The 27,290-nt window shown below is 39.4% G+C and overlaps 1 protein-coding gene across 1 annotated transcript in view; it reads left to right on the plus strand.

Annotated features, from left to right (window-relative positions):
- Window positions 1-26,812, plus strand: part of LOC126455679 (piRNA biogenesis protein EXD1-like) — a 202,750-nt gene extending 175,938 nt beyond the window's left edge. The window contains exons 7-8 of the mRNA XM_050091446.1: window positions 15,599-15,790; window positions 26,699-26,812. Coding sequence (XP_049947403.1) covers window positions 15,599-15,790; window positions 26,699-26,776 — 270 coding nt within the window. The 3' untranslated portion in view covers window positions 26,777-26,812. The remainder of the gene's footprint in view (window positions 1-15,598; window positions 15,791-26,698) is intronic.
- The last annotated feature ends 478 nt before the right edge of the window (window positions 26,813-27,290 follow it).

Below are 27,290 nucleotides of genomic sequence, written 5' to 3' on the forward strand. Positions count from 1 at the left end.
ACCGTACTTTTCATCCCAGTTATACCGACTATGTACACTCCAGTTACTGGTACAGTGGTAATGTTTAGTCTGTAACGTTTTATAGAACTTGCTAGACATGCGTGACACCTCACTCCCTGAGTCTATAAATATGTTAACTTCATGAGTCTCCATGGTTCCTGCTACTATCGGTTGTGGATTATTGGTAGTCAAACTTGGTTCCTCCAGTAACAACCATTCTTTTGTAAGTATTTTGTGCATGAAATTAACATACTTATTATGAACCAGGCCTCCTTGTGTATCTCTTCAACCTGGGCTCCGACTCTGGATCCAGATCACACTGCGTTTTCTTCATTATTAGTAATCACTGGTTGGTTACCAAATCAGGGTAATACGTTACCACTTTGTGCTCTATTATTACTTAGCACAAATTTCTGCGAAGTTACTGGACCTAAATTCGAAGGTGGATGCTTCTTCTGATAATTATCGTTGCCATTATTTCTGTTTCACTGGTGTACTCTAGCTAAGTTGGCCTCATGTCTTTTTAAAATTATTATTACTATTCCTTTAGTAATTCTGATTTTCATTTTGGTGTTGGTGGTAAGGCCTTCTATGATATATGGGGCAAAGACATGGCCAATCACAGTAGCCCAGGAAAGGAAGATGGAAGTGGCGGAAATGAGGATGCTGAGGTGGATGTGTGGTAACAAGGAAGGACAGGATTACAAATGAATTTGTTAGAGGAGCTGTGAAAGTGGGACCCATGGGGAAAAAGATACAAGAGAGCAGACTAGGGTGGTACGGACACTTGCAGAGAAAAGGGGAAGAGTATATCGGAAACAGAGTTGAAGATATAAAGATTGAAGGAGCGAGAAGGAGAGGAAGACCGAAGATGAGGTGGAAGGATAAGATATCCGGGGACCTAAGGGAGAAAGGATGGAAGAAGGAAGAGGCAATGGATAGAGTACTATGGAGGAGAAGGATCCAGAAGAGCAACGCCGACCCTACGTAATATGGGACAAGGTGACAATAAAGAAGAAAGAAGAAGTACGCTCTCATTGCAGTCTTTATTTAAGGCATCAAGTGTGTCCACAAAGGACATCAATTCTTCTACTGTTTTCTACCCACTACATAATATATCTTTCCTCACATAAATGGGTAATCATATTATTAAAATTCTTTCTAACCCCTCTTCTTCCATTGGCTTGGGTCCCACAAATCTGATATCAGTTTTTCCTGTGCACTAGCGGACCAGTATTTTTCCTTAAATTTCTTCTGGAAGTCTCCCCAAGAAGAAAAGTTCTCGATATTTACAGTACCCCACTCCGAGGCTTCCCCAAAAGGTACCCCACAACAAATTCAATTTTTTTAGAATGTTACCAGTTCTTCGGCAAGGCCTGGTTGAATCTTTTCAAAAAATTGTGTAGGGTGTTCATCCCTGTCTGGCTTAAACTTAGGGAATTGCCTCGCTAACCTGGAATTGCACCCTCCCCCCCCCCCCCCACCCGCCACCCCCCCGCCCCCCCCCCCCCCCCCAATTGTAGATCCGTCATCATTTCACTAGTCAATACCACATTAGGAGAAACCACCCTCTTGTCTACTTTATCCTGGATAAGTTTAAATTCTTTCCACAAGTCATCTATAACCTTTTGGGTATCTGAAAGTTCAGAAGAAACAATAGCTGACACGTTCCTGGATGTTATTCTCTCTGTGACTTTTCGATCAACAATTCCTTCAAATTGTTTCTCCAGATTACTTATATTTACTGTATCAGAGTTAGCTATTCTCTCTTGGAAACTTCTTTCTACATTTTCTACTCATGTATTAACGCCTGTAATTTGCGATTGGATTATTGGTATTAATTCACTATTATTATTGACACTCCCTTTTAAAGTATGCAGTCTCTGTTTTACAGCATCAAACTTAACATTACACACATTTTCAAATGATCATAACCTTTCACTAAGTTCAGATTCCACATTATTATATTTATCTTCAATATCAAATTCTAACTTTTTTTTTATCAAATCCTGAATTTGATCATTCTGTTTCTGACTGAAGTCAGTGAACAGTTGATTTACATGAAGGTTTGAAGAGTTAGTTACTTCATTCTTTAATTGTAACTTCAAATTCTCTACTTTATTTTTTAAATCGTCAAATTCAATCTTTAATGCCCCCATGCTTTTGCGTAGACTAACAAATTCTTTGCTTTGCGATTCTACTTTGGCATTTAACAAATTTAATTCAGAATTTACAGAGCCTAGTTCTTTACTTAAAGTAGCATTTTGGGCAGTTGAAGCTGCACTCTGGGCATCTAATTTAGCATTTTGAGCTTCTAAAGTTTCATTTAACTGTAAAGTGTGGGCTTCTAGTTTGGCATTTAAAGTCACACTTAGTTCCTTTCTATAAGCCGCTGAATCTGCACTTTGGTTTTTGATTTAATTTACTAATTCAGACCAGTCTGGCACTTCCTTACTCATAGCCATGGCTAGTTCTGAAGTTTCCCAAAGTCTCTGTATATTATCCATATTCCTATTAATTTTAGATCTAGTAATCGTTTAATGTAATAACTCTTAAGTATAATAATTATACCAATAAAAGTCACTCTACTGTTTGTATCACTTCTTGCTAAGGTCTTAAAGTTCTATTTTGTGCTCACCCAGTGTAGAATTCTCACAACGTAGGTAAGCGGATGTGACGGCAAGTCAGCTCTGTGAACAGCAAGCCAGTGTGTCAGGCGTTGGTGTTTACGCTGGAGTCGGTAGGCAGCAGTGGAGGCAGGTCAGCACCAGTGAACCACAACTGGTGCCGGTGGTTCGGAAGTTGGTTCCGCGTCAGTGTTGCCGCAGTGTGTGTGAGAGTTGTATACTCCCCCACTGGATCTTCTTAGTTAAATTATTCTCGCTTGTATCTCTTCGTAGTCTAATACATAGACGTCTTCTTTCTGTTCTTTTAATGTTTTTACTTCCTTATGTGTTCCCTTTTCTGGCATCCAGAATTTTTCCATTTGATTTCTGGACTTAATCTAATTACACGAAACAGTTCTCTTGTCTTGTTATATCTGGTTGCTATGGCAACACATCATATCTTCTTCTTCAACTTCTTCTCAAAATTCCCATTTTTCCGAGTCCTTTTCACTGGTCACCACGCTCTAACACTTTTTGACAATAGAATGTGTGGAGTAAATATACAATATTTATGTTTTCAGCAATTAATGATGTATTGGATTATGCAGAGTAACATTCTTGCATTTCACATGTAAATATTTCAGTCTTGTAGTATTTCACTTGTATTTCGAGCTTTAGAAATGCATTAAATTAACATTCATAAGAGAGTTGGTTTAAGAACCACTCATAATTTATATGAACATGTCTTGCTTCTAGCAAGTTCAACACATGAATTACGTGGAAGTCTAACCTCATTTCTTCATTTGTCCTTAACAATCATCACAGTCACTAAAAGCACAGAATAATACATAAACACTCCTTGTTCTTCTCTACACATACGCTGAAACACTATGGATCATACAGGAGGTACTTGTTGGCCACCGTGTCCACAATTTGCTCATGACTGTTTTTAGACACGCGCACACAAACATGCAATGCGCAGTAGGTCAGATTCATCTCTCTCATACTTCTGTTTAAAATATTGTGTGTTCAAGACGGAGGAAGACCAAGTGGTTGTAGAATTTATGCAGAAATTGTAGATACCATGTTGTATTTTCCATTTATGTATCTAATTGACAACCTTAATTCTTGCAAATAGACAGCCCATCTTGTGAGTCTACTGTGTAAAAGTCTGTTTTTAATAAGAATGTTAATGTGCTGTGATCAGTGTGTGTTACTGTTTCAATGCCCACACATCAAAAACAGTTTGCATTACCTTGGTTCTGAGAGTTCCGGAACCTGTAACAGAAAATTGGAGTAGAGATCAACATAAACATTATTTCCGTCATTTTTATTGCTCATGAAAACCACACATTGCATATTGTAACACCATACAGCAAGACCTTCAGAGGTGGTGGTCCAGATTGCTGTACACACTGGTAACTCTAATACCCAGTAGCACATCCTCTTGCATTGAGGCATGTCTGTATTTGTCGTGGCATGCTATCCACAAGTTCATCAAGGCACTGTTGGTCTGGGTTGCCCACTCCTCAATGGCAATCTAGTGGAGATCCCTCAGAGTGGTTGGTGGGTCATGTTGTCCATAAACAGCCCTTTTCAATCTATACCAGGCATGTTCCGATAGAGTTCATGTCTGGAGAACATGATGGCCACTGTAGTCAAGCGATGTTGTTATTCTGAAGGAAGTCAATTCACAAGATGTGTACAGTGGGGACACGAATTGTCATTCATGAAGACGAATGCCTCGCCAACAAGTTGCCGATATGGCTGCGCTATCGGTTGGAGGACGGCATTCACATATTGGACAGCTGTTACGGGCCTTCCATGCACTGGCAGCGTATGTCAGCCCTACATAATGCCACCCCAAAACAGCAGGGAACCTCCACCTTGCTGCACTCATGGACAGTGTGTGTAAGGCGTTCAGCCTGATTGGGTTGTCTCCAAACATATTTCCGAGAATTGTCTGGTTTGAGGCATGTGCAACACTCATCTGTGAAGAGAACATGATGGCAATCCTGAGCGGTCCATTTGGCATGTTGTTGGGCCCCATCTGTACCGCACTGCATGGTGTCATGGTTTCAAAGATGAACCTCGCCATGGACGTTGAGCATGAAGTTGGGCATCATGCAGCCTATTGTGCACAGTTTGAATCATAACACGACATCCTGTAGCTGCATGAAAAGCATTATTCAACATTGTAGTGTTGCTGTCAGGGTTCCTCCGAGCCATAACCGTAGGTAGTGGTCATCCACTGCAGTAGTAGCCCTTGAGCAGCTTGAGCGAAGCATGTCATTGACATTTCCTGTCTCTCTGTATCTGCTCCATGTCTGAACAACATCATTTTGGTTCACTCTGAGATGTCTGGACACTTCCCTTGTTGAGAGCCCTTCCTGGCATAAAGTAACAATGTGGACATGATCGAACCGCGGTATTGACCGTCTAGGATGGTTAAACTACAGACACCACAAGCCATGTACCTCCTTCATGATGGAATGACTGGAACTGAACAGCTGTGAGACCCCCCCCCCCCCCCCCGCCCTCCCCTCCCCCCCAAGGTCTAATAGGCATGCATGGTTGTTTACAGCTGGGGGCAGGTTTAGTGACACTATGCATAATGTCTCCATTTCTGTTATACTGTAATGTGCTCATAGTGCATTTGTGTTCTGCTTGCAAGATCTATAAAAAAGTGTTGTACAGTAACCTGCATAGGTCATTCCGGAAGTATTTGACATCCTAGACCATAGTCTGCAACATCCTTTGCTACGTGAAATGGTAGGTTGCAATCTTAATGAAATATTAGTGGTGTCAGAACTAAATGTTCCTTTGTTTTGATTAATCTCTACATACAAAGCGTATTCTAGTTCCAGGTGCTTTTAGTTTTAATAGTTTCACTGCATTTGGTGCTTTTAGCACTGCTTCTGGAACGAATTTTCTATAGAAACTTACCATTTCTAGGTAGGAATTTAATAACCTTTTATTTGTTGGCTCAAAACAAAGTTTAATAGCATCAAATGTATGTAGATCAAGTTTAATTCCTGTTATATTCACAAAGTGTCCCAAAAATTTTACATCATTTCTGCCAAATTGTGACTTCGATGGTTCAACTGTAATGCCCTGTGAACTTAATCTATTAAAAAACCCACCCACATCCACAGAAGTTCACTGCAAGATGTAGATACAACTACTCATCAACGTAAATTAAAACTCTAACTCAGCTCATTGTGTATGGTTCTGTCTGATGCTTGCATAAACACTAATACTGCAACGTTTAGTCGAAAGGTATTACCTGAAATTGATGTGACCTGTCCTAGAATAGAAAAGCTGTGTACTTTCCAACAGTTCTTATGTAGAACTATTTACCAGTATCCCTGTATAAGATCCATTGTCGTAATGTATTTTGCTATGCAAATTTCATTAACATTTCTATTATAGCTGGTCTATCTCTTTAAAGTTCAATTATTTTACTAACAGTTCTCAGCTGTAGTACTAGCTCTGCATTCTGTTGTTACAACGACTATCAGAGGGTTCAATGGTATATCACTTAATCAATCTGTCACTTTTTTCTTGTACTAACATCTTCGTAGACACTGGTGTAGTGTATGATCTCTTATAGAATGGATCAAGTGGCTTAATCTTTAGAATTAAAACAAAGTCATTAATTATTTCTGGTTTCATTGAAAAAATATCTCTGTGCTAATCTAATAATATACAATATCCTGCTTTTCTTTTGTGTAAAGGTTATTTGATTTACCAATGTTATTAACTATATCATGTAAAGTAACTCTTTGTTCATTTGCTGTATATGGAAATTTCACTGTAGCATTTTGAAAACCCAATGTAAACTTCCGTTCTGTAAACCAGTCTATTCCTAACATTATAGGTACATTTCAACCTTCAATGATGAACTTTGGGTATTGAAATGAATATCCATTTCATGAAAATGTAATTAATATTTCTTCATGTACTGGTTTACTTGAGACTTCTGTTATCCCTGTGATCTTGATTCTGGTTATCACAAATCTAAGAAACATGTGTAATATGTTGGATTGTTCTAGAAAATTGTGATCTGTTATGGAAATATCGCTACCTGAATGTAGGATTATCCCTGCTGATGTGAGTCCTGTAACACCCTTCAGTTTTGGTTGGATATATTCTTTGATAGGTTGTGTGTTTCCCTGTAATGGTACCTATTATAAATTTATTAAATGATTGTATCTAATTAAATTAGAAATATTGGTGCGAATTGTTCTATTTTGAAGTTCTTTAATTATTCCCTTTCCCCCATCTATGTTCCATTCTATTATTCTCTTGACTGGTGTCGTCTGTTGTAAAGGAGATGCATTGTGACTTGTTGGTTACTGTTATTACTGTCACTATTTGGTTGTTGCCTTTCAGATTGTCTCTGACTGGTGTCTGTTTGTTCCAAACATTTTAATAAATTATTAACTGTATTTAAAATCTTCTAATTGTAATATTCCCCATTGCACTGCATCTCCAGTCATTTGGCTTATCACAAAATTTATTTTTTTGTAATCTGTCCATTCTTTTAGGCAATAGACCTCTAAAAGATTTCAGTTATAAAACATGATTATATCTCATAATGGTGTAAATTTTGGAAATTTATGATTCAGTCCTTTACTTAATACAGCAGTGAAATCATTGCAGCTGTTGTTTACGATCACATTTTTTGTTAATGAATTTTCAGCATCTCTCCTTATTTCCCATTTTCCATCCCTTAGATTTGAATTAGTATTATTGTGTGATACCTCTTTTGCATTGTTTATGTAATTGTCATTGCCAGTAGTTGTTGATCAATCTTATTTGAGGGTAACTGATGATATGGGGTCCTTAAGTTTACTGTAAATTTCTTTATTTCATAGTTTCCATTTTATTTCAGGTATCTGCAGTTTAGATTCCATTTTATTAATGATTACTAAAAGTCCACCTATATTCTTATTTGTAAAATGTCTTTAGTTCCTAATAAGTCCTTACATCTAGAGTCATCTTACATCCTCACACTGTTGGCTGCCATTGTGTAGTTTTGCCAGTGCAGCTGTCCATAGTGATGCACTGTACTCCACACCTGGAAATGGTCAATCTACGATGCTATGTTCTTAACACTGGATGCGGTAGGCGAACTTGTTGTCTCCCTGATTTGTTCATGGATGATAAGTTTGTGCACACCGTTATGAGTGTAGCACAATATTTTCCAAATTCTTATTGGTAAATGAGTTTAAATTTATTTTTGTGGCACACAGAATACCAACTAGTGTTGAAGTATCGCTTATCTGGTAAGTTTGTGTTGTGAACCACATATCAACTTCTGTTTGTTTGTATGTATCTCTTATTGCTTAGCAAACTCTTGTTCAATGCATTGCTGAGCTTCTTTCTCCCCCCACCCAGTGCACAACCCCCCCCCCCCCCCTCTGGTCAGATGTAATCTTCTAAAGAATCTTCTTAATCAGTCATAACTTATGGAATTTCAGGTTGGCAGCCCTGCAGCCAAGCGACTAGCGCGAGGTTTGGTGTTCTCGTAAAGATAAGTTATTTTAGATTATAAAACACATAGATTAGTACTGATTACGTGGTAAATAAGTGTATTAGTGTGCCGTTTAAGTGTACCATTAAAGGTTTCATTTCTCATTACGTAATATAGCAGAAAACGCGAAAAGACCGTACAGTCGTATTTTCTGTTTACGTTCTGCTGCAGCAAATCTATAGAATTTCGTTTAGTTGTTCCTTGCTCTCTCCAGCAATTTAACTTAGCGTACCTCTTCATTATTTAACTAGCATTTCCGGAAAGTAGCGTAAAGTTTAACTTGTTGTTTCAGAAACTTTGCACTTTTGTTTTTGTTTACACACAGTTGCGTATAGGCCAAATTTGTGTAACCATATTTTCGTGTTTATCTGTAATTTAACTGACTTATTCTTAATAAATTATTACGTTTATCATGAGTGAAAAGTGCTTGACTTGCCGTAGAATTGTTAGGTCGGGGCTTTGGTGTGATGGGTGCTGTAGTTTTTTCCATGTGGGTGACTGTAGTGGCGTGGGAATAGGGGAAGTAAATGAGACTCATCAGTGGTTTTGTAGGATTTGTAGTAGAGATAGGAAGATACTGGAACAGGAGGGGAAAATTGCTGCCCTTCAGGCTGAGTTAGACAAGGCCAGGGGAGATCTTGACAGGTTAAGGAGGGAGAAGGGTAAAGAGAGGTGGGAAGTGGCAACAGGCAACAGGAGGAACAGGCCTAGAACTTTGTCTGACAGCTTTATGGTGAATGTGGAAAATAGATTTGACCTGTTGCTTCAGTTAGAAGCTGGTGAGCCTCAAGCAGTTACAGGTGTAGACAGGGCACAACAAACTTTCAGCAGCAAATTGAAAAGTAAGAATGTAGGGAAATCAGTAAAGAGAAAGAAAGTGTTGTTGTTAGGTAGTTCCCATGGAAGAGGTGTTGGCCAACTCTTGCAGGATGAACTAGGATCAGAATACCAGGTCACCAATTTTTTTAAACCTAGTGCTGGTCTGGAGCAGGTGACAGAGGATTTAGGATCACTTTGCAAAGATTTCACTAAGGAAGACACCGTGGTTATAGTGGGTGGGGCAGGTAACAGTATTGACAGAGATCCTGGGTACAGCATAGAGTGTGACCTGGCGAAGATTGCATCAGCATCGAGGCATACCAGTGTTGAGTTTGTATCTGTTCTTGGGCGCCATGACCGACCTCATTTGAACTCTTCTGTCAAGAGAGTTAATTTGGAGCTGGAACGGCTGCTCATGTCGGGTGCAGGGTCACACATTGGTGTGGTTCATGTTGATTCTGTCAGTAGGTGGGATTATACTAGGCATGGCCTTCACCTCAACAGGAAGGGGAAGGGTAAATTGGCTGGGGAAATAGCAGGAAAGTTAAAGGGGGGAGGCACTGTCATGAGTGGTAAAATACCAGTGGTTATAGGATTCAGAAAAGACCCTTTTTTAGGGTAGGGAGGACAGAAAGAAAACAAATTTTAAGAGAGGTTAGAACTGAGACAAACCTTCAGTTTGAGAAAGAAATCAAAAAACATAATTCCAGCTTATTACATCAACATAAACAGCCATTGGTTAAGAATTTTCAACTGTCAGCAGATATTTTAACTCCATCCAATTGTAAGTCAGTCAATGTGAAATGTCAGCTATCTTTATTGCATCAAAATATTCGAGGACTGAGAAATAAAATTAATGAATTAACTATCTGCATAGATGAATTAGAGTCTTCAAACCCAGCTGACATAATCTGCCTCTCTGAACATCATGTGACCACTGGTATAGAACTTTTAAGTGTTACAGGGTTTAGGTTAGCATCTCACTATTGTAGATCAGAAATGGAGAAAGGAGGAGTTGCCACATTCATCAGGAACTGTCATAAATTTAAGAACATAGACATTCATAAATTTTGCCTAGAACAGCATATGGAAGCATGTGCAACAGAATTAGATTTTCACAAAAAATCTTTCATAATATTAAGTGTATATCGAGCACCTGCAGGTAACTTTAATCTGTTTGTAAACCACCTTGAAGCTGTACTGGCCCATTTAACAACCAAAAACAAAGAAATAGTGGTTGCTGGTGATTTCAATGTAGATTTCCTTAAAGACTCTCCCAATAAGAACCTATTTGAGTTAGTAACACTATCATTCAACTTAATTCCCACAGTAAAGTTCCCCACTAGGATAACCACTTGCTCACAAACAGCCATTGATAATATCTTTATAGAAAAGTCAAATGAACAAAATTATATTACAAAACCAATAGTCAATGGCCTCTCAGACCATGACATGCAGTTCCTTCTGTTAAATGTTAATACTGAACAGGATATAAAATCTGTTAAATCTGAGCTCAAGAGGGTAATCAGTAAGCCAAAAATTGATTATTTTAGGACACTCCTCAGAGACATTCACTGGACTGATGTTTACAGTGCTCATGGCATGAATGAAAAATATAACATTTTTGCTAATAAAGTGCTTACCTTATTTGAACACTGCTTTCCCCCAAAACTTACCAAGGTTAGAGCAAAGTCTACAAAGAAGCCATGGATTACTCGAGGAATAGGGGTATCTTGTAAAACAAAAAAAAAAACTGTATCTGTCAATCCGAAACATCTCCAATGTTGATGCTATAGCACATTATAAGAAATACTGCAAAATATTAAAGACTGTAATACGGATGTCAAAGCAAATATATTACAAGGAAAAGATAGTCATATCAGATAACAAAATAAAGACAATATGGGATATAGTGAAGGAGGAGACCGGTAGAACCAGACATGAAGAGGAACAAATAGCATTAAGAGTAAATGATGCATTGGTGACAGATGTGTATAGTGTTGCAGAACTTTTTAACAAACATTTTATAACTGTTACTGAAAAGATGGGGTTGTCAGGTTCGGTAGATGCTGCTATGGATTACCTTAGACCAGACATTTCAAGTAACTTCCATAATATGAATTTGACCCTCACTACCCCAACAGAAATAATGTCCATCATAAAATCTTTAAAATCAAAAACATCTAGTGGGTATGATGAAATATCAACAAAGTTAATTAAAGAATGTGATTCTGAGCTAAGTAACATATTAAGCTATCTGTGTAACCAGTCGTTTATCAGTGGAATATTTCCCGAATGGCTGAAATATGCTGAAGTTAAGCCACTGTTTAAGAAGGGAGATAAAGAAATAGCATCAAATTTCCGTCCAATTTCACTGTTGCCAGCATTCTCAAAAATTTTCGAAAAAGTAATGTACAGTCGTCTTTATAACCATCTTATCTCAAATAACATACTGTCAAAGTCACAGTTTGGATTTCTAAAAGGTTCTGATATTGAGAAGGCTATCTACACTTACAGTGAAAATGTACTTAATTCATTAGACAAAAAATTGCAGGCAACTGGTATATTTTGTGATCTGTCAAAGGCATTTGACTGTGTAAATCACAATATCCTTTTAAGTAAACTAGAATATTATAGTGTAACAGGAAATGCTGCAAAATGGTTCAAATCTTATATCTCTGGCAGGAAACAAAGGGTGTTATTAGGAAAGAGACATGTATCAAGCTATCAGGCATCATCCAACTGGAAACTAATTACATGTGGGGTCCCACAAGGTTCCATTTTGGGGCCCTTACTTTTTCTTGTGTATATCAATGACCTTTCATCAGTAACATTACCAGATGCCAAGTTTGTTTTGTTTGCTGATGATACAAACATTGCAATAAATAGCAAATCAAGTGTAGTCTTAGAAAGATCAGCCAATAAAATATTTGTAGACATTAATCACTGGTTCCTAGCCAATTCTTTGTCACTAAACTTTGAAAAAACACACTACATGCAGTTCAGAACTTGTAAGGGGTGTCCCAAGAGTATATGTCTAACATATGATGACAAGAAGATAGAAGAAGTGGACGGTGTTAAATTCTTGGGATTACAGCTTGATAATAAATTCAACTGGGAGGAGCACACCACAGAACTGCTGAAGCGTCTTAACAAATCTCTGTTTGCAATGCGAATTTTGTCAGACATAGGGGATATAAAAATGAAAAAGCTGGCATACTATGCTTACTTTCATTCCATAATGTCATATGGGATTATTTTCTGGGGTAATTCATCAAGCCAAGGTAAAGTTTTCCGGGCACAAAAACGTGCAGTAAGAATTATATGTGGTGTGAACTCAAGAACATCCTGCAGAAGCCTGTTTAGGGAACTAGGGATACTAACTACAGCTTCCCAATATATTTATTCCTTAATGAAATTTGTCATTAAAAATATATCACTTTTTCAAACCAACAGCTCAATTCATGGAATCAATACTAGAAATAAGAATAATCTTCACAAGGATTTAAAGTCACTTAGTCTTGTACAAAAAGGTGTGCATTATTCAGGAACACACATTTTCAATAACTTGCCAGCAGCCATAAAAAGCTTAACAACCAATGAAATTCAGTTTAAGAGAAGCCTAAAGGATTTATTGGTGGCCAACTCCTTCTACTCCATTGATGAATTTCTGAGGAAAACCAACTGATTTGTATATAAGTACAACATAACTTCTGCACAATTTCAGTGCAGTAATGTGTTCACTGAAAATTTGTGTGTGTGTGTGTGTGTGTGTGTGTGTGTGTGTGTGTGTGTGTGTGTGTGTGTAAGTATAATCTAACTTCTGCACCATTTCAGTGCAGTAATGTGTTCATTGTAAATAAGTATTACAGTAGTTGTATTACATGTTTCTTACCTTATAAATAAATATAAAACTTTTTTATTTTAAATTCAGTGCAATAGTATTTGTAAAATGACTCTTAGTGTTCATTAAAAAATGACGATCATTCCACTTGGGACCTGTGGAATGGTACATTAGCTTATTTGTTTTAGTTTAAATATTTGTCATGTATTGTTGTTTTTCTGACATGTTCCACATCCTGGAGGACCTCCTCACTACGGATCAATTGGAATGAAAGTAAATCTAATCTAATCTAATCTAATCTTATCAGCAATTACAATTTTTTTTAATGTCACTGTCGTAATGTTCTAATAATGGTAACAAAATTTTTAGTTTTAAAGTTACACACTTTCGGTACTGTATTTCTGCTTCACTGCTTGCAATTACATGGTGTGAACTTTGTCTTCTTATTGATTTTTCCATATTTATTCTTGGTATTATTTGTTTTCTTGACTGAGCCATGGATAGGCACGCAAATGAAAGGTACAGAGCTTGGCTATCTTTCAGAATGCACTTCCTTTTTCTGGTTGTAGGAAAAATGCACACACACACACACACACACACACACACACACACACACACACACACACACACACACACACACACAAACAATGACCCACCTGCCCCCCCCCCCCCCCCCCCTACATTGTGCTCAGTCAACTACCAGCTCTTTACTGGGCCACGGTGAGTGTACAGGGGTGAGGAGGGGGTATGAGGTGAGGTGAGATGGGGTGTGGTAGATGGAGGGATGGAGTGAGGCAGGAGACAGGGAGGGGTAGAGGGTAGGGGGAAGTGATTCCTGGGAGAGTGGGGAGCCATCTGTGGGCTAACTAGGGGTGCAAGTGGAGGGGGCAGGTGGTAGACAGCTGGGCATGCGATTTCACAGAGTAGGTAGGAAGGTTACAGGAGCTAAGGATGTTCTGTAAGGATAGCTTCCATAGCGCAGCTCAGAAAAGCTAGTGGTGGTGGGGAGGATCCAGATGGCATGGGTTTTGAGACAGCCAATGAAATCTTGCATGTTGCGCTCTGCTACATGTTGTTTCACTGGTGGTCCATCTTGTTTTTGAGAATACTTTGGCGGTGACCGTGCATTCTAGATGATAGCTGGATCGTTGTCATACCAATGCAGGATGCTGTGCTGTGGTTGTAGTGGAGCTGGTATACAATATGCCTGCTTTCACAGGTGGCCCGGTCTCTGATGGGGTAGGATAAGCCTGTGATGGGATTGGAGCGGCACAGGGATGGACTAGATGTTGTGGAGATTGGGTGGGTGACAGAACATTACTTTAGGGTGGTTGGAAGTATCTTGGGTGGAATGTCCCTAGTTTCTGGGCATGATGATGGATAATCAAAGCCCTGGCAAAGAATGTGTTTCAGTTGTTCGAGTCTGGAATTGTATTGGGTGACAAGGAGGGTGCCTCTTTGTGGTTGGTTCTTGGGATGGATGTGAGAATCAGGTGTGTGTGAGGATATGGCATGGAAAATCTGTTTGTGAATTAGGTCTGGAGGGTATTGCTTGTCTGCGAAGGCCTTTGTAGGACATTCAGTATACTGGGCAAGGGAATTCTCATCACTGCAGATGTGTCTACCAGGGGTGGCCACATTATATGGGATGAATTTCTTAGTGTGGAAGATATGGCAGCTGTCAAAGTACAGATACTGATGGTGATTGGTGGGTTTGATGTGGATTGAGGTATGGATGGAGCCATCTGAGAGGAGGAGATTGACATCTAGGAAGGAGGCGTGATGGTTGGAGGAGGACCAGGTGAAGTGAATAGGAGAGAAAGTGTTGAGGTTGTAGAGGAATGAGGATAAGGTGTCGTGGCTTTGGGTCCAGATTATGTAAAGATATCATCAATAAACCTGAACCAGACTAGGGATTTGTGGTTTTGGGAAGCTAGGAATCTTTCCTCTAGGTGGCCCATGAAGAAGTTGGTGTTGGAGGCTGCCATGTGGGTGCCCATGCTTCTGCTATTAATTTGTTTGTACACCTTCCCTTCAAAGGTGAAGCATATATGGATTGGGATGTAGTTGGTTATGTGTATGAGGAGTGAGGTGGTGGGTTTGGAATCTGCAGGGCATTGGGAGACCTGTGCCATGTGGATCTTCCCAACCACCACCAACTTTTCTGATCTGCAGAGATGGGAGCTATCCTTACAGCACATTCTCCGCTTCTGTAACCTCCTTGGCCTAAACGTCAGGTAACTCACTGCCCCCACCCCCCACACAATAGTGTGTGTGTGTGTGTGTGTGTGTGTGTGTGTGTGTGTGTGTGTGTGTGTGTGTGTGTGTGTGTGTGTTCATTTGTCTGTGTGTTTTTTGTACAGCTAGAAAAAGGAAGTGCATTAAGAAAGCAAGCCAAGCTCTTTTGTCTGCCTACCTGTGATGCAGCACTTCTGCCTTTTAGTGAGTCGTCTCCTTTATTCATAAGTAGTGTCTTGTTTGAAACTGAAATAGTTACTCAACCAGCAATTCAGATTTATCAAAAAGTGCATTTGAAATTTGTGCCTGGTTTTACAGTTTTATTAATATTACGTATGCATATACTTTGCTTGGCTGTTCCCCACGTTTGACTGTTAGTATAAATGTCAATTCTATATGATGTGTCGCTGCAACTGTTGTTTTGATTGGCACTTATGGTAGCTGCTTCATTAAATTCAGTGACTGTGTGTTTAATTTTTTTTTCCATATGTGCTCCTTCTATGCAGTTTGTGCTTTGCCTCATTACAATAAAAGTCATTGCTTTTGTTCAAGACGGATCTCTCTTCTTGGATGAACCGACCACTCCACCTTGCTCTTCAGCAGGAGGCTGTGAAAAATGGAGTGTTCTTACTTTTACTTCATGATAAACACATGGTTCTAAGTGATGAAGCTTTCAAACATGGATGTAATATTTATCTCAGCATTGGACATAAGATGAAGAAAAGTGAAATTGCTGCTTATCTGGTAAGATGCTCTTTTCCCTCTGGACTGTATCTCTTTATGACATTGCCATATTTTTCTTCAACAGCATGTGCCCAGGAGAAAGACCAATCATTCACTATAGTTCAAGGGGTGTATTATAATTAATAGTGCTTAGAACCAACTTTTAGAAAATAGTGACTTTTAATAAATACCAATTTTAAAATTTTTCAAATTTGTTAATCATTTGAATTAGTTTCCAGAGGCATTAAATTCAAAAAGCTGTAGTAAAACTATTGGGATCATGATGGAAGTAGAGCATAGAGCGTGTGGTACAGTCATTTTTTCATTGCTGATGCAGGAAAGTTAACCAAGTATTCCATATGTGATAAAAATACGACATGACAGTATTGTGAAAAGGATGGTTGCTAGGCGTAACAGCAAGACAGAAAGACTGTTAGCAGGTAAGCTTTCAGCTGAAATGGCCTTCATTGGAAGAAGACAACATACACATACACAATGCGCTCATGCAAATGCAACACACACACACACATACACACACACGCACTCCTATGATCACAATCTTTGGCTGCTGAGGCCAGACTGTGAGCAGCAGCGCATGGTGGAAGAAGTAACCGGGTGATGGCAGGTTAAGGTGGAGGCTAGGGATGGGGTGGGGAAGGGGAGGGATAGCAGGGTAGGAGTCGGGGATGGTAAAGTGCTGCTTGTGGGAGCATATTGGGATGAGGTGGAGAGCGGATAGGGCAGTTAGGTGCAGTCGGGAGGTTAGACAGATTGGAGGGGGGGGGGGGGGGGGGGGAGAGATAAGTAGAAAGACTGTGGGTGTGTAGGTGGAATGGCAAGCTGTTTTGTGATGGAATGGGAACAGGTAGGGGGTTGAGGCCAGGAGAGTTACAAGAATGTAGGATATTTTGTGGAGAGAGTTTCCACCTGTGCAATTCTGAAAAGCTGGTGTTGGTGGGAAGGATCCAGATGGCACAGGCTGTGAAGCCGTCATTGAAATGGAGAATGTCATGCAACTGGATGGTGCAGCTGTTTCTTAGCCACAGTTTGTCGGTGGCCATTCTGGCCATTCATGCTGACAGATAGCTTGTTGATTGTCATGCCCATGTAGAATGCAGCACAGTGGTTGCAGCTTAGCCCACAGACAACACGACTGCTTTTATGAACTGCAACATGAAAGTACAATCAAACAAAAGTCGTCAGGCAAAAATCAAACATGGGAATGTAGGATATATTGTGGGGAGAGTTTCCACCTGAGCAATTCAGAAAAGCTGGTGTTGGTGAGTAGGATACAGATGGCACATACTTTGAAGTTGTGTAATTAATATTGTAACATGAAACTACAGTTGCATATTTGCAGCTTTTACTGTTATTTATAAAAACTACTCTGCATTAGTGAGGATCCTGGCATTTTACAAGGCATTAATGTGTGGCAATGCTAAACAGTTTCAATACACCACATTGTTCTTACCGACCGTACACAAGGAAGTTATTTGAGTGTGTACAACCATACCAATTGACTTTGCAAATGGTGATAATGGTTTAAATGGTGGGAGGGGGGACGACAAGATACAGGATTAGGCTTTGGTATGGAAGAACTGAGATGTAGCCATGATGGTTCAGTGTGTCCCAATGGAAACTGTTTACATCTAAACCATTTTACATGTTAGTGTGAGGTATCGCACTATTGTACATCAAACACAGAGTCTTCATCAATTTGTGAATGATATATTGGAGCCAATATGTGTACAGATTTATGGATTGGATTGGAAGTAAAAACATAAATACCAAAATCCCTTACCCATGATAAAAGAATATTCTCATGAATTTTGGACATGGACTGTTTTACCTCTCTCTTCCTTTTCCTATGGGGCACCATTATTTCATCACTACATCAGTCGCCTTTTCAATTACAGTGTGCAACAGCCCTCACATTCCACTCCCCATCACAGTAGAATAGAGAAGTTATTCACCCCCCCCCCCTCCCCCCGCCCTCCCCACACTGATAATGACGTAGAAAATACCAGGCCAACTGAATGAGAATTCTTCTGGGCTGATTGCTAACTGACTAAGTAACTAACTAACCAGCTTAACCATCTCAGAATTCTCTGAGTGCAGAATTTTCAGACATTTGATTACACAGTTTATGTCTTGTACAATTTTACCAAGCACTTTATGCACAGTTGAGCAGGGAAATGAAATGACCATATGGCATTCTTGACTGGGAGACCTCATCTGACACTGTTCAGCTGCCTAGTGCAGCTCTTTTCTTGTGACACTACTTCATGACTTCTGCGTTGATGATGATGAAATGATGATGAATACAACACAACACCTACTCCTCAAGTGAATAAAATCTCCAACTTGGCCTGGAATCGAACCTGGGCCCCCTGCATGGCAGTCAGCCACACTGACCACTTTACTATGGAAGTAAATTGTTGAGTGGTAAATTGAGTGAATCAGCCAATCCAGCTTGAGCTAAGAAATCCCAAGCCACCTGAATCAGATTTTTTTTTGTGCTCATCGATTAATAATTTTGGCATTCATTCAGCGCTGAGTTTTCAGAAGTTTGAGATTGCACTATTTGAGTAAGTTCTGCATACATTTGCAACACTTTATGAGCTGTAGAATAGGGATCTTTGGGAATCAGCCATTCTAATATGTCCACGTATGTGCCAGTCATCATAAGATAGTTTGCTGATATTTAATTTCCCTAAACCACATTATACCCACAGAAATTGTTGATGAGTCTTGTTGTTTTCCATAAGTGACAGCAGGTAATGGTACACACTACACTCATGGTGCAATAAGGAATTGCTGAGTTAAAGTTTAGACGTTATTCTGGCCCAAGTGTTTAAGCTACCAACTGCTGTGGTGATATTAAACCTTAATCTTTCTTTCTTCTGTGTACACCACTTGCCATAGGAGCTTTAGAGGTGAATGGAGAATATTATGGGTAAATTTTCTGGTTGCACTATTGTAATAAAGGCAGATTTGAACTTGCCAGCTGTAGACTGTGGTGCCAAGAATAAAGATTCACATGATGCTGTTCTGGCTATGTCTTAGATCTCCAAGTAACTAACCAGGTGAACTTCTGAATCAGTTACATAGAGGAGTGAAACTGTGACCGCAAGGGTGCTATAGCATCAGAGTGCAGAAATTAAAAGGAATGATATTTAAAATAGCACTAAATGTAAGATGTAACTCATGATAAGAAAAAAAGTGTTCAATTTGTGAAAAACTGAAAGTTTATAATAATGAAATATGTATCTCGTGTAACATAATTTTGAAAGTAAGTGAGAAAAAAAGCTATAAACATGGTTATGAGATACCCCATACAGTGTCAATGTTGTTTCATGAGCATACCTGCATAATGGAAAAAGTGATGAATTCAGGACGTGTTACTGAAAGAAAAGACATACTAAAGGTATTATGTGATTAAAATGCAAAACAATGTTTTATTATATTTCCGTAAGTGTAAATCTGATCTATAAATTATTTACATATGCCAACAAAGATTTAGCTTCAAAATATAGATGATAATATTGAAATTGTATCAGTTTTAACTAAAGAGAATATAACCTTAAAATATAAATGTGGGAAGTTCCAACAAAAGAAAATTCGACCTAGAATATCACAGTTCTTGGAAAATAAATATATTACAATGGTAGTTTCAGGATCCATTCACAAATTAAATTCTTCTAATGGTAAAAGCACGGAACCTGTTAACAGTGTAGTGCACAATCTTGAAGGACATAAACAATCAGAAAATAAGTGTGTCACAAAAACCACCCCAGTGATAAAATAGTATTACTTTCATATAAACCATTGCGTGAACTGTGTGAGCATACTGAATAAAATCCAACTGCAAGTGTGTATCATTTAGTAAGCTGAATGGCATGTACAAATATATTACAAGCAACAATGAGAAAAAATGACCATGTAATTATTTTTGTGAAGGCTCTTAATTTAAATCACCAAATCAAACATTAATAAAACACATAAGATTATTGTTATAATAGAGGGAAACATTCCACGTAGGAAAAATATATCTAAAAACAAAGATGATGTGACTTACCAAATGAAAGTGCTGGCAGGTCGACAGACACACAAACAAACACAAACGTACACACAAAATTCAAGCTTTCGCAACAAACTGTTGCCTCATCAGGAAAGAAGGAAGGAGAGGGAAAGACGAAAGGATGTGGGTTTTAAGGGAGAGGGTAAGGAGTCATTCCAATCCCGGGAGCGGAAAGACTTACCTTAGGGGGAAAAAAGGACGGGTATACACTCACACACACACACATATCGATCCACACATATACAGACACAAGCAGACAAGTCTGGTTACACTATTGTAATAAAGGTAGATTTGAACTTGCCAGCTGTTGACTGTGGTGCCAAGAATAGAGATTCACATGACGCTGTTCTGGCTATGTCTTAGATCTCCAAGTATATGTGTGGATGGATATGTGTGTGTGTGCGAGTGTATACCCGTCCTTTTTTCCCCCTAAGGTAAGTCTTTCCGCTCCCGGGATTGGAATGACTCCTTACCCTCTCCCTTAAAACCCACATCCTTTCGTCTTTCCCTCTCCTTCCTTCTTTCCTGATGCAACAGTTTGTTGCGAAAGCTTGAATTTTGTGTGTATGTTTGTGTTCTTTTGTGTGTCTGTCGACCTGCCAGCACTTTCATTTGGCAAGTCACATAAGATTATTGCTTACATTTGCTGTGGAAACTTGGTCATTAGCATCAAAAGATATTGCAATGCTGGATGCCTTTGAATGAAAGATACTTCACCTGTGAAAATGGAAGATGGAGGAGGAGGGGGAGGTACATTCATTAGCTGAACACTGTTTGCAAAGATCCACCTATTAGAAAAGTAATGAAATCAGCCATATGGGTGGGCACATGATGTGGCTGAGTGATACAGAGATAGAGATATTAGATGGAAGAGCAAGTGCTCAAAGAGTGTGAGAAAGGGGATACACTTACCCAACAGTTTCCCCTGCCCATCCTCTGTCTCATCACCCCCTCCCAATCCATACTTCCACGTCACCCTCAATGTGTACCATACATCACTGGCTCTGGTCCCAGTATACCACATGCCTAGACTTGCCACATCTCCCTCTTTTATTCCTAGCCACAAAAACTGCAGCTTCCCTCAAAGCCACTAGCTACTCATTCCCAATTCCTGCTTCCCACATCTCTGTCCCTCTGCATACCCCACGTGACACAGCCCCTACCCCACCCGCCAATATACAATCCCAGCATGTGTGTGTGTGTGTGTGTGGGCACACACATGCATATGCTCTAGCCTGTTAAAGGACTTATGGATGTATTTGGAAAGCTATCAAGTTTTCTTTCTCTCTAATATGTGCTTGTTAATGACTCAACACCTCTGTTATTCAGTGAGTGGTCTCCTTTACACCTAAATTATTTACTACTCATATTTTATTGTTTGGGAATCCTATTTTTATAGCTTGTAGCAATCTAGGAGAAGTACTGAACTGTAAGCACTGAGTCGTGTCAAAATTCAATTATAATCTATTTGCTTTCAGCCCCCTGTTAATGTTTCCAGAAATTTCATTAGTCCTATACTGATATCATCTGCATCTTCTGAGATTGCGGTGGAAGAGTCACAACTTATTCCTGATTTATTGATTCTAGTATATCGCTTGTTAACGTAAATATAGCCTATTCAGTTGACATTCCCATTTGAAGTCCAACTGCTCCAAAATTTTCACTGTAGAAAATCTTGATGCACTCTTTTATATAATAAAAAAATTCTTCCTCTGTTATGGTTTTTTTACTGACTCCTAAGTGGGTGGTGGGTTGTATCAAAGTCATCATTAATGCCTTGGACAGTGTCATCGTAACTGCCATCTGCTTTACATCTCCTGTGCAGCAAGCTATGTAAATTTAAGTATTAACTGCGTTTTTCTTACTTGTCACTTCTTTTTCAGTGTGTTTTTGCTTTTAAGAAGCTTTAATTTTCAAGTACTAGTAATAGTGTTCCATAGATTTCATGTTTGTTTTGAATACAGTCCAGAGACAGTTTGTGCTTATTTTCATTGTTTCCAACAAGAAGTGTCTAGTAACCACAGTTTAGTCAGCTATCAGCTGCCTTTAGTGAATTAGCAGTCTAGTTAAAAGTTGATTACTTAACCCTCTACAGTAAATTGTTGATTTCTTATGATGGATAGGATGTGTGACTGCTGTGTACGGATGCAGGAGGAGTTGGCCACTGCTCGTGAACAGCTGAACATGCTGATGGCTGTGGTCAGCCATCTTCAGGCTGCTGCCTCAGAGTGTAGTGGTAGTGGGGAGTCGGGCGTGTCACATGGTACACCCCAGGTGTTACATGCTTCACCCATGGTCTGTGCTGTCGAGACATCTTCGCGGGTACCGGACGTGGTTGGGCCACCCTCTCTCCAAGGGGAGTGGTGGGTTCAACGGCGTTCATGATGTCGCACGAGGTGGAGGGTCAATTAGTGATTGGGAGCTCCAATGTTAGGCAGGTGACGGAGCCCCTTAGGGAAATAGCGGAAAGGTCGGGGAAGAAGGTCAGTGTTCACTCTGTCTGCTTGCCGGGGGGTCTCATCCGAGATGTGGAAGAGGCCCTGCCGGCGGCGATAGGGAGCACTGGGTGTACCCGACTGCCAATTGTTGCTCATGTCGGCACCAATGGCTACTGCTATCTGGGTTCAGAAGTCATCCTCAGTTCATATAGGCGGTTGGCGGAGTTGGTGAAGGCGGATAGCCTCACTTGGGGTGTGGAATCTGAGCTAACTATTTGTACTGTCGTTCCCAGAACAGATTGCAGTCCTCTGGTTTGGAGCTGAGTGGAAGGCTTAAACTAGAGGCTCAGACGATTCTGCAGAGATCTGGGGTGCAAATTTCTCGACCTCCGCTATCGGATGGAGAAATGTAGGGTCCCTCTGAATAGGTCAGGCGTGCACTACACGCAGGAAGTGGCTATAAGGGTAGCGGAGTACATGTGGAGTGCACATGTGGGTCTTCTAGATTAGAGAATTCCCTCCATAGGCCCGAGAAGACGCCTCCAGAGACGCGACAAGGTAGCAGTAGGCAAAATACAACAGGGAATGACAATATTAATGCGGTAATAGTAAACTGCAGGAGCGTCTATAGAAAGGTCCCAGAACTGGTCTCATTAATAAACAGTCACAATGCCCACATAGTACTACGGATGGAAAGTTGGCTGAAACCAGATGTAAACAACAAGGAAATTCTAAACTCAGCAATTGGATGTCTCTATAGGCCCCCTGGCTCAGCAGCTGTTGTGGCAGAACACCTGAAGGAAAATTTGGAAAATATTTCAAGTAGATTTCCCGACCATGTTATAGTTTTGGATCGAGATTTTAATTTACCAGTTATAGACAGGGAGACTCAAACGGGTGGCAGGGACAAAGAATCCAGTCAATTTTAGTTAAGTGCATTATCTGAAAACTACCTTGAGCAGTTCAACAGAGAACTGACTCGTGGCAATAACGTATTAGACCTTCTGGTGAAAACAGACCTGAACTATTTGAAACAGTTAACGCAGAACAGAGAATCAGCGATCATAAAGCAGTTATAGCATCGGTGATTTCAGCTGTAAATAGAAATATTAAAAAAGGTAGGAAGATTATTCTGTTTAGCAAAAGTGACAAAAAGCAGATTTCAGAGTACTTGATGGCACAACACAAAATTTTTATCTCAAGTACAGATAGTGTTGAGGATCAGTGGACAAAGTTCAAAACCATCGTACAATATGCATTAGATGAGTTTGTGCCAAGCAAGATCATAAGAGATGGAAAAGAGCCACCGTGGTACAATAACTGAGTTAGAAAACTGCTACGGAAGCAAAGGGAACTTCACAGCAAACATAAACATAGCCAAAGCCTTGTAGGCAAACAAAAATTACACGAAGTGAAATGTAGTGTGATGAAGGTTATGCGAGAGGCGTTCAACGAATTCGAAGGTAAAGTTCTATGTACTGACTTGGCAGAAAATCCTAAGAAATTTTGGTCTTATGTCAAAGCGGTAGGTGGATCAAAACAAAATGTCCAGACACTCTGTGACCAAAATGGTACTGAAAGAGAGGGTGACAGACTGAAGTCCAGAATACTAAATGTCTTTTTCCAAAGCAGTTTCACAGAGGAAGACTGCTCTGTAGTTCCTTCTCTAGATTGTTGCACAGATGACAAAATGGTAGATATAGAAATAGATGACAGAAGGATAGAAAAACAATTAAAAATTGCTCAAAAGAGGAAAGACCGCAGGACCTGATGGGATACCAGTTTGATTTTACACAGAGTACAGGAAGCGATGTACCGTAGGTCTCTAGAAGAGCATAGCGTTCCAACAGATTGGAAAAGGGCACATGTCATCCCTGTTTTCAAGAAGGGACATCAAACAGATGTGCAGAACTATAGACCTATATCTCTAATGTCGATCAGTTGTAGAAGTTTGGAACACATATTATGTTCAAGTATAATGACTTTTCTGGAGACTAGAAATCTACTCTGTAGGAATCATCATGGATTTCGAAAAAGACGATCGTGTGAAGCCCAGCTCGCGCCATTCGTCCACGAGACTCAGAGGGCCATAGACACAGGTTCCCAGGTAGATGCCGTGTTTCTTGACTTCCGCAAGGCATTTGATACAGTTCCCCACAGTCGTTTAATGAAAAAAGTAAGAGCATGTGGACTATCAGACCAATTGGGTGATTGGATTGAAGAGTTCCTAGATAACGGAATGCGGCATGTCATTCTCAATGCAGAGAAGTCTTCCAAAGTAAGAGTGATTTCAGGTGTGCGTGTTGTAGGACCATTGCTATTCACAATATATATAAATGACCTAGTGGATAACATCGGAAGTTCACTGAGGCTTTTTGTGGATGATGCTGTAATATATCGAGAGGTTGTAACAATGGAAAATTGTACTGAAATGCAGGAGGATCTGCAACAAATTGACGCATGGTGCAGGAAATTGCAATTGAATCTCAATGTAGACAAGTATAATGTACTGTGAATACATAGAAAGAAAGATCCTTTATCATTTAGCTACAGTATAGCAGGTCAGCAACTGGAAGCAGTTAATTCCATAAATTATCTGGGAGTAGACATTAGGAGTGATTTAAAATGGAATGACCATACAAAATTAATCGTCGGTAAAGCAGATGCCAGATGGAGATTCATTGGAAGAATCCTAAGGAAATGCAGTCCAAAAACAAAGGAAGTAGGTTACAGTACACTTGTTCGTCCACTGTTTGAATACTGCTCACCGGTGTGGGATCCATACCAGATAGGGTTGATAGAAGAGATAGAGAAGATCCAACAGAGAGTAGGGCACTTTGTTACAGGATCATTTAATAATCGCAAAAGCATTACGGAGATGATAGATAAACTCCAGTGGAAGACTCTGCAAAAGAGACGCTCAGTAGCTCGGTATGGGCTTTTGTTGACGTTTCGAGAATGTATCTTCATCGAGGAGTCAAGCAGTATATTGCTCCCTCCTAAGTATATCTCACAAAGAGACCATGAAGATAAAATCAGATAGATTAGAGCCCACACAGGGGCATACCGACTATCCTTCTTTCCACGAACAATACGAGACTGGAATAGAAGGGAGAACCGATAGAGGTACTCAAGGTACCCTCCACCACACACTGTCAGGTGGTTTGCGGAGTATGGATGTAGATATAGACATAGACAAAAAGAAGCAGTTTCACAGTGTTAGTTATGCCCATATTTTTACCCCGGGTAGACTATCAGTCAGATTGCTTACAGTTAACCAATTTGTTGTTCAGATTCAGTTCTTTGTCTTCAGTTGAGCACATTGTTGTCTTGACAGATGATTTCAGTCGCATTAAGTGTACATTTCTTGAAGAACTCCCTGTTTGCCAAAGTACCCCTTCTTCTTCCTCTTCTTCTACTCCTCCCCTCCCAGTTTATATGCCGCAAAAAAACTAACCTAACTGCTTCATGGTTATTTTGTTCAGATTAAAAGATTTTGTTGTTTTTTCAATTGAACCATCATTTTGTGACCTTGCAAATATCCATTATATTCTGTTTCAAAATGTCATTTTAGATAGTGTTATTGGAAAACTGCTATGTCTTCATTGTAAATTAAATGTGCAATGTTATCTCCAACACTTGTTGAGAGAGAGAGAGAGAGAGAGAGAGAGAGAGAGAGAGAGAGACGAAAAGCAGAAGAAGAAGTTGTTCACTCGTTGTTGAATTATAGATACTGGTATCCATTTTCCTGCTTTTTTCATCATCCATCACACTGAAACGTTATGATAACAGTTCACTGAAAGAGAACATCAGTCTTCCAGAAAAGCAGATGCTGAACAACTGAACTGCTGAAACATTGTTGTCATGAAGCTAAGAAGACAACTGTCACCATGTCAGAGTCATCACCAAGTTGTCACTCTTATTTAATGAGTGATCGTTGTAATTTTGAGCACTAATGGTAAACAGTTATTTAAAAGAATCATAATTTTTGTAATGAAATAACAGATTTAGAAAAATATGTTATTAACTATCTTGATACTGCTGATGGTTACAAGGGAAACCTATTAACCCAGATTAAAGGTAGAAATTATAGAAGCAGATACACTCCATATTTTGCTAACAAGGTTGTGCAAACACATCCAATAGCCCATTTATAAAAATAGTAGTTGTATTTTGTCCACTTGCGGTCTAAATTTCTACAAAACTACTTTTTAGTCAGGCATTGTTTTAGAATTAGTATCATATGCTGATTTAGCATTATTTGACACATGCTGTGTGTGTGTGTGTGTGTGTGTGTGTGTGTGTGTGTGTGTGTGTGTGTGTGTTTAATCATTATTATGATTTATTAATTAATGAGCTATCTGTATTTTACTGCATCATTCTTGTAAGCTTATATATTATATTTTTCAGCCAAAAATATTCATGGTACCTTCTGATATGCTGGAAGTGATGCATATGGTTCGTGGTGGTTCTAGATATTATGTATGAGCAACAAGATACCAAAGGTATACAAAACAGAAATCAATAACTTGTCTCAATCATAAATGTTTGTGTAAAGTTATAAAACTTAAAAAACAAAAATAGAATTTTTCATTATTTTGCTAAGATTTCAATAAAGTTAACAGTAGAGAAAATGCTTTTCTGATTCTGATGGCGCTTCACAGAGTACTTCTGCTGCTTTGTGTATTTTACAAATACTATTTTGTTTGTGCCACATAAAGGAAAAGGCACTGAAAAGAATCCTCGGGATTCATCTGAAACAGAATATCTATTGTCCTGACATCATTCAGACACATTCTATCCTAAACCAAAATATGTATTAAAGAATCACCTTGCACTGGAACAATTCACTGAAAGAACACACATTTGACATTGTGAGGAGAATACAGGATATGAGGGAAAATTTAACTGTTGAAAGAAGCAGCATGTGTGACTTGTGTTCTGTGCAGAATGAGCTGGTGCATTGTCATGGGGCAAACACCTTATTTGACAGCTTGCCACA

The sequence above is a fragment of the Schistocerca serialis genome, chromosome 2 (assembly GCF_023864345.2).
Source record: "Schistocerca serialis cubense isolate TAMUIC-IGC-003099 chromosome 2, iqSchSeri2.2, whole genome shotgun sequence".
NCBI classification, from domain to species: Eukaryota; Metazoa; Arthropoda; class Insecta; order Orthoptera; family Acrididae; genus Schistocerca; species Schistocerca serialis.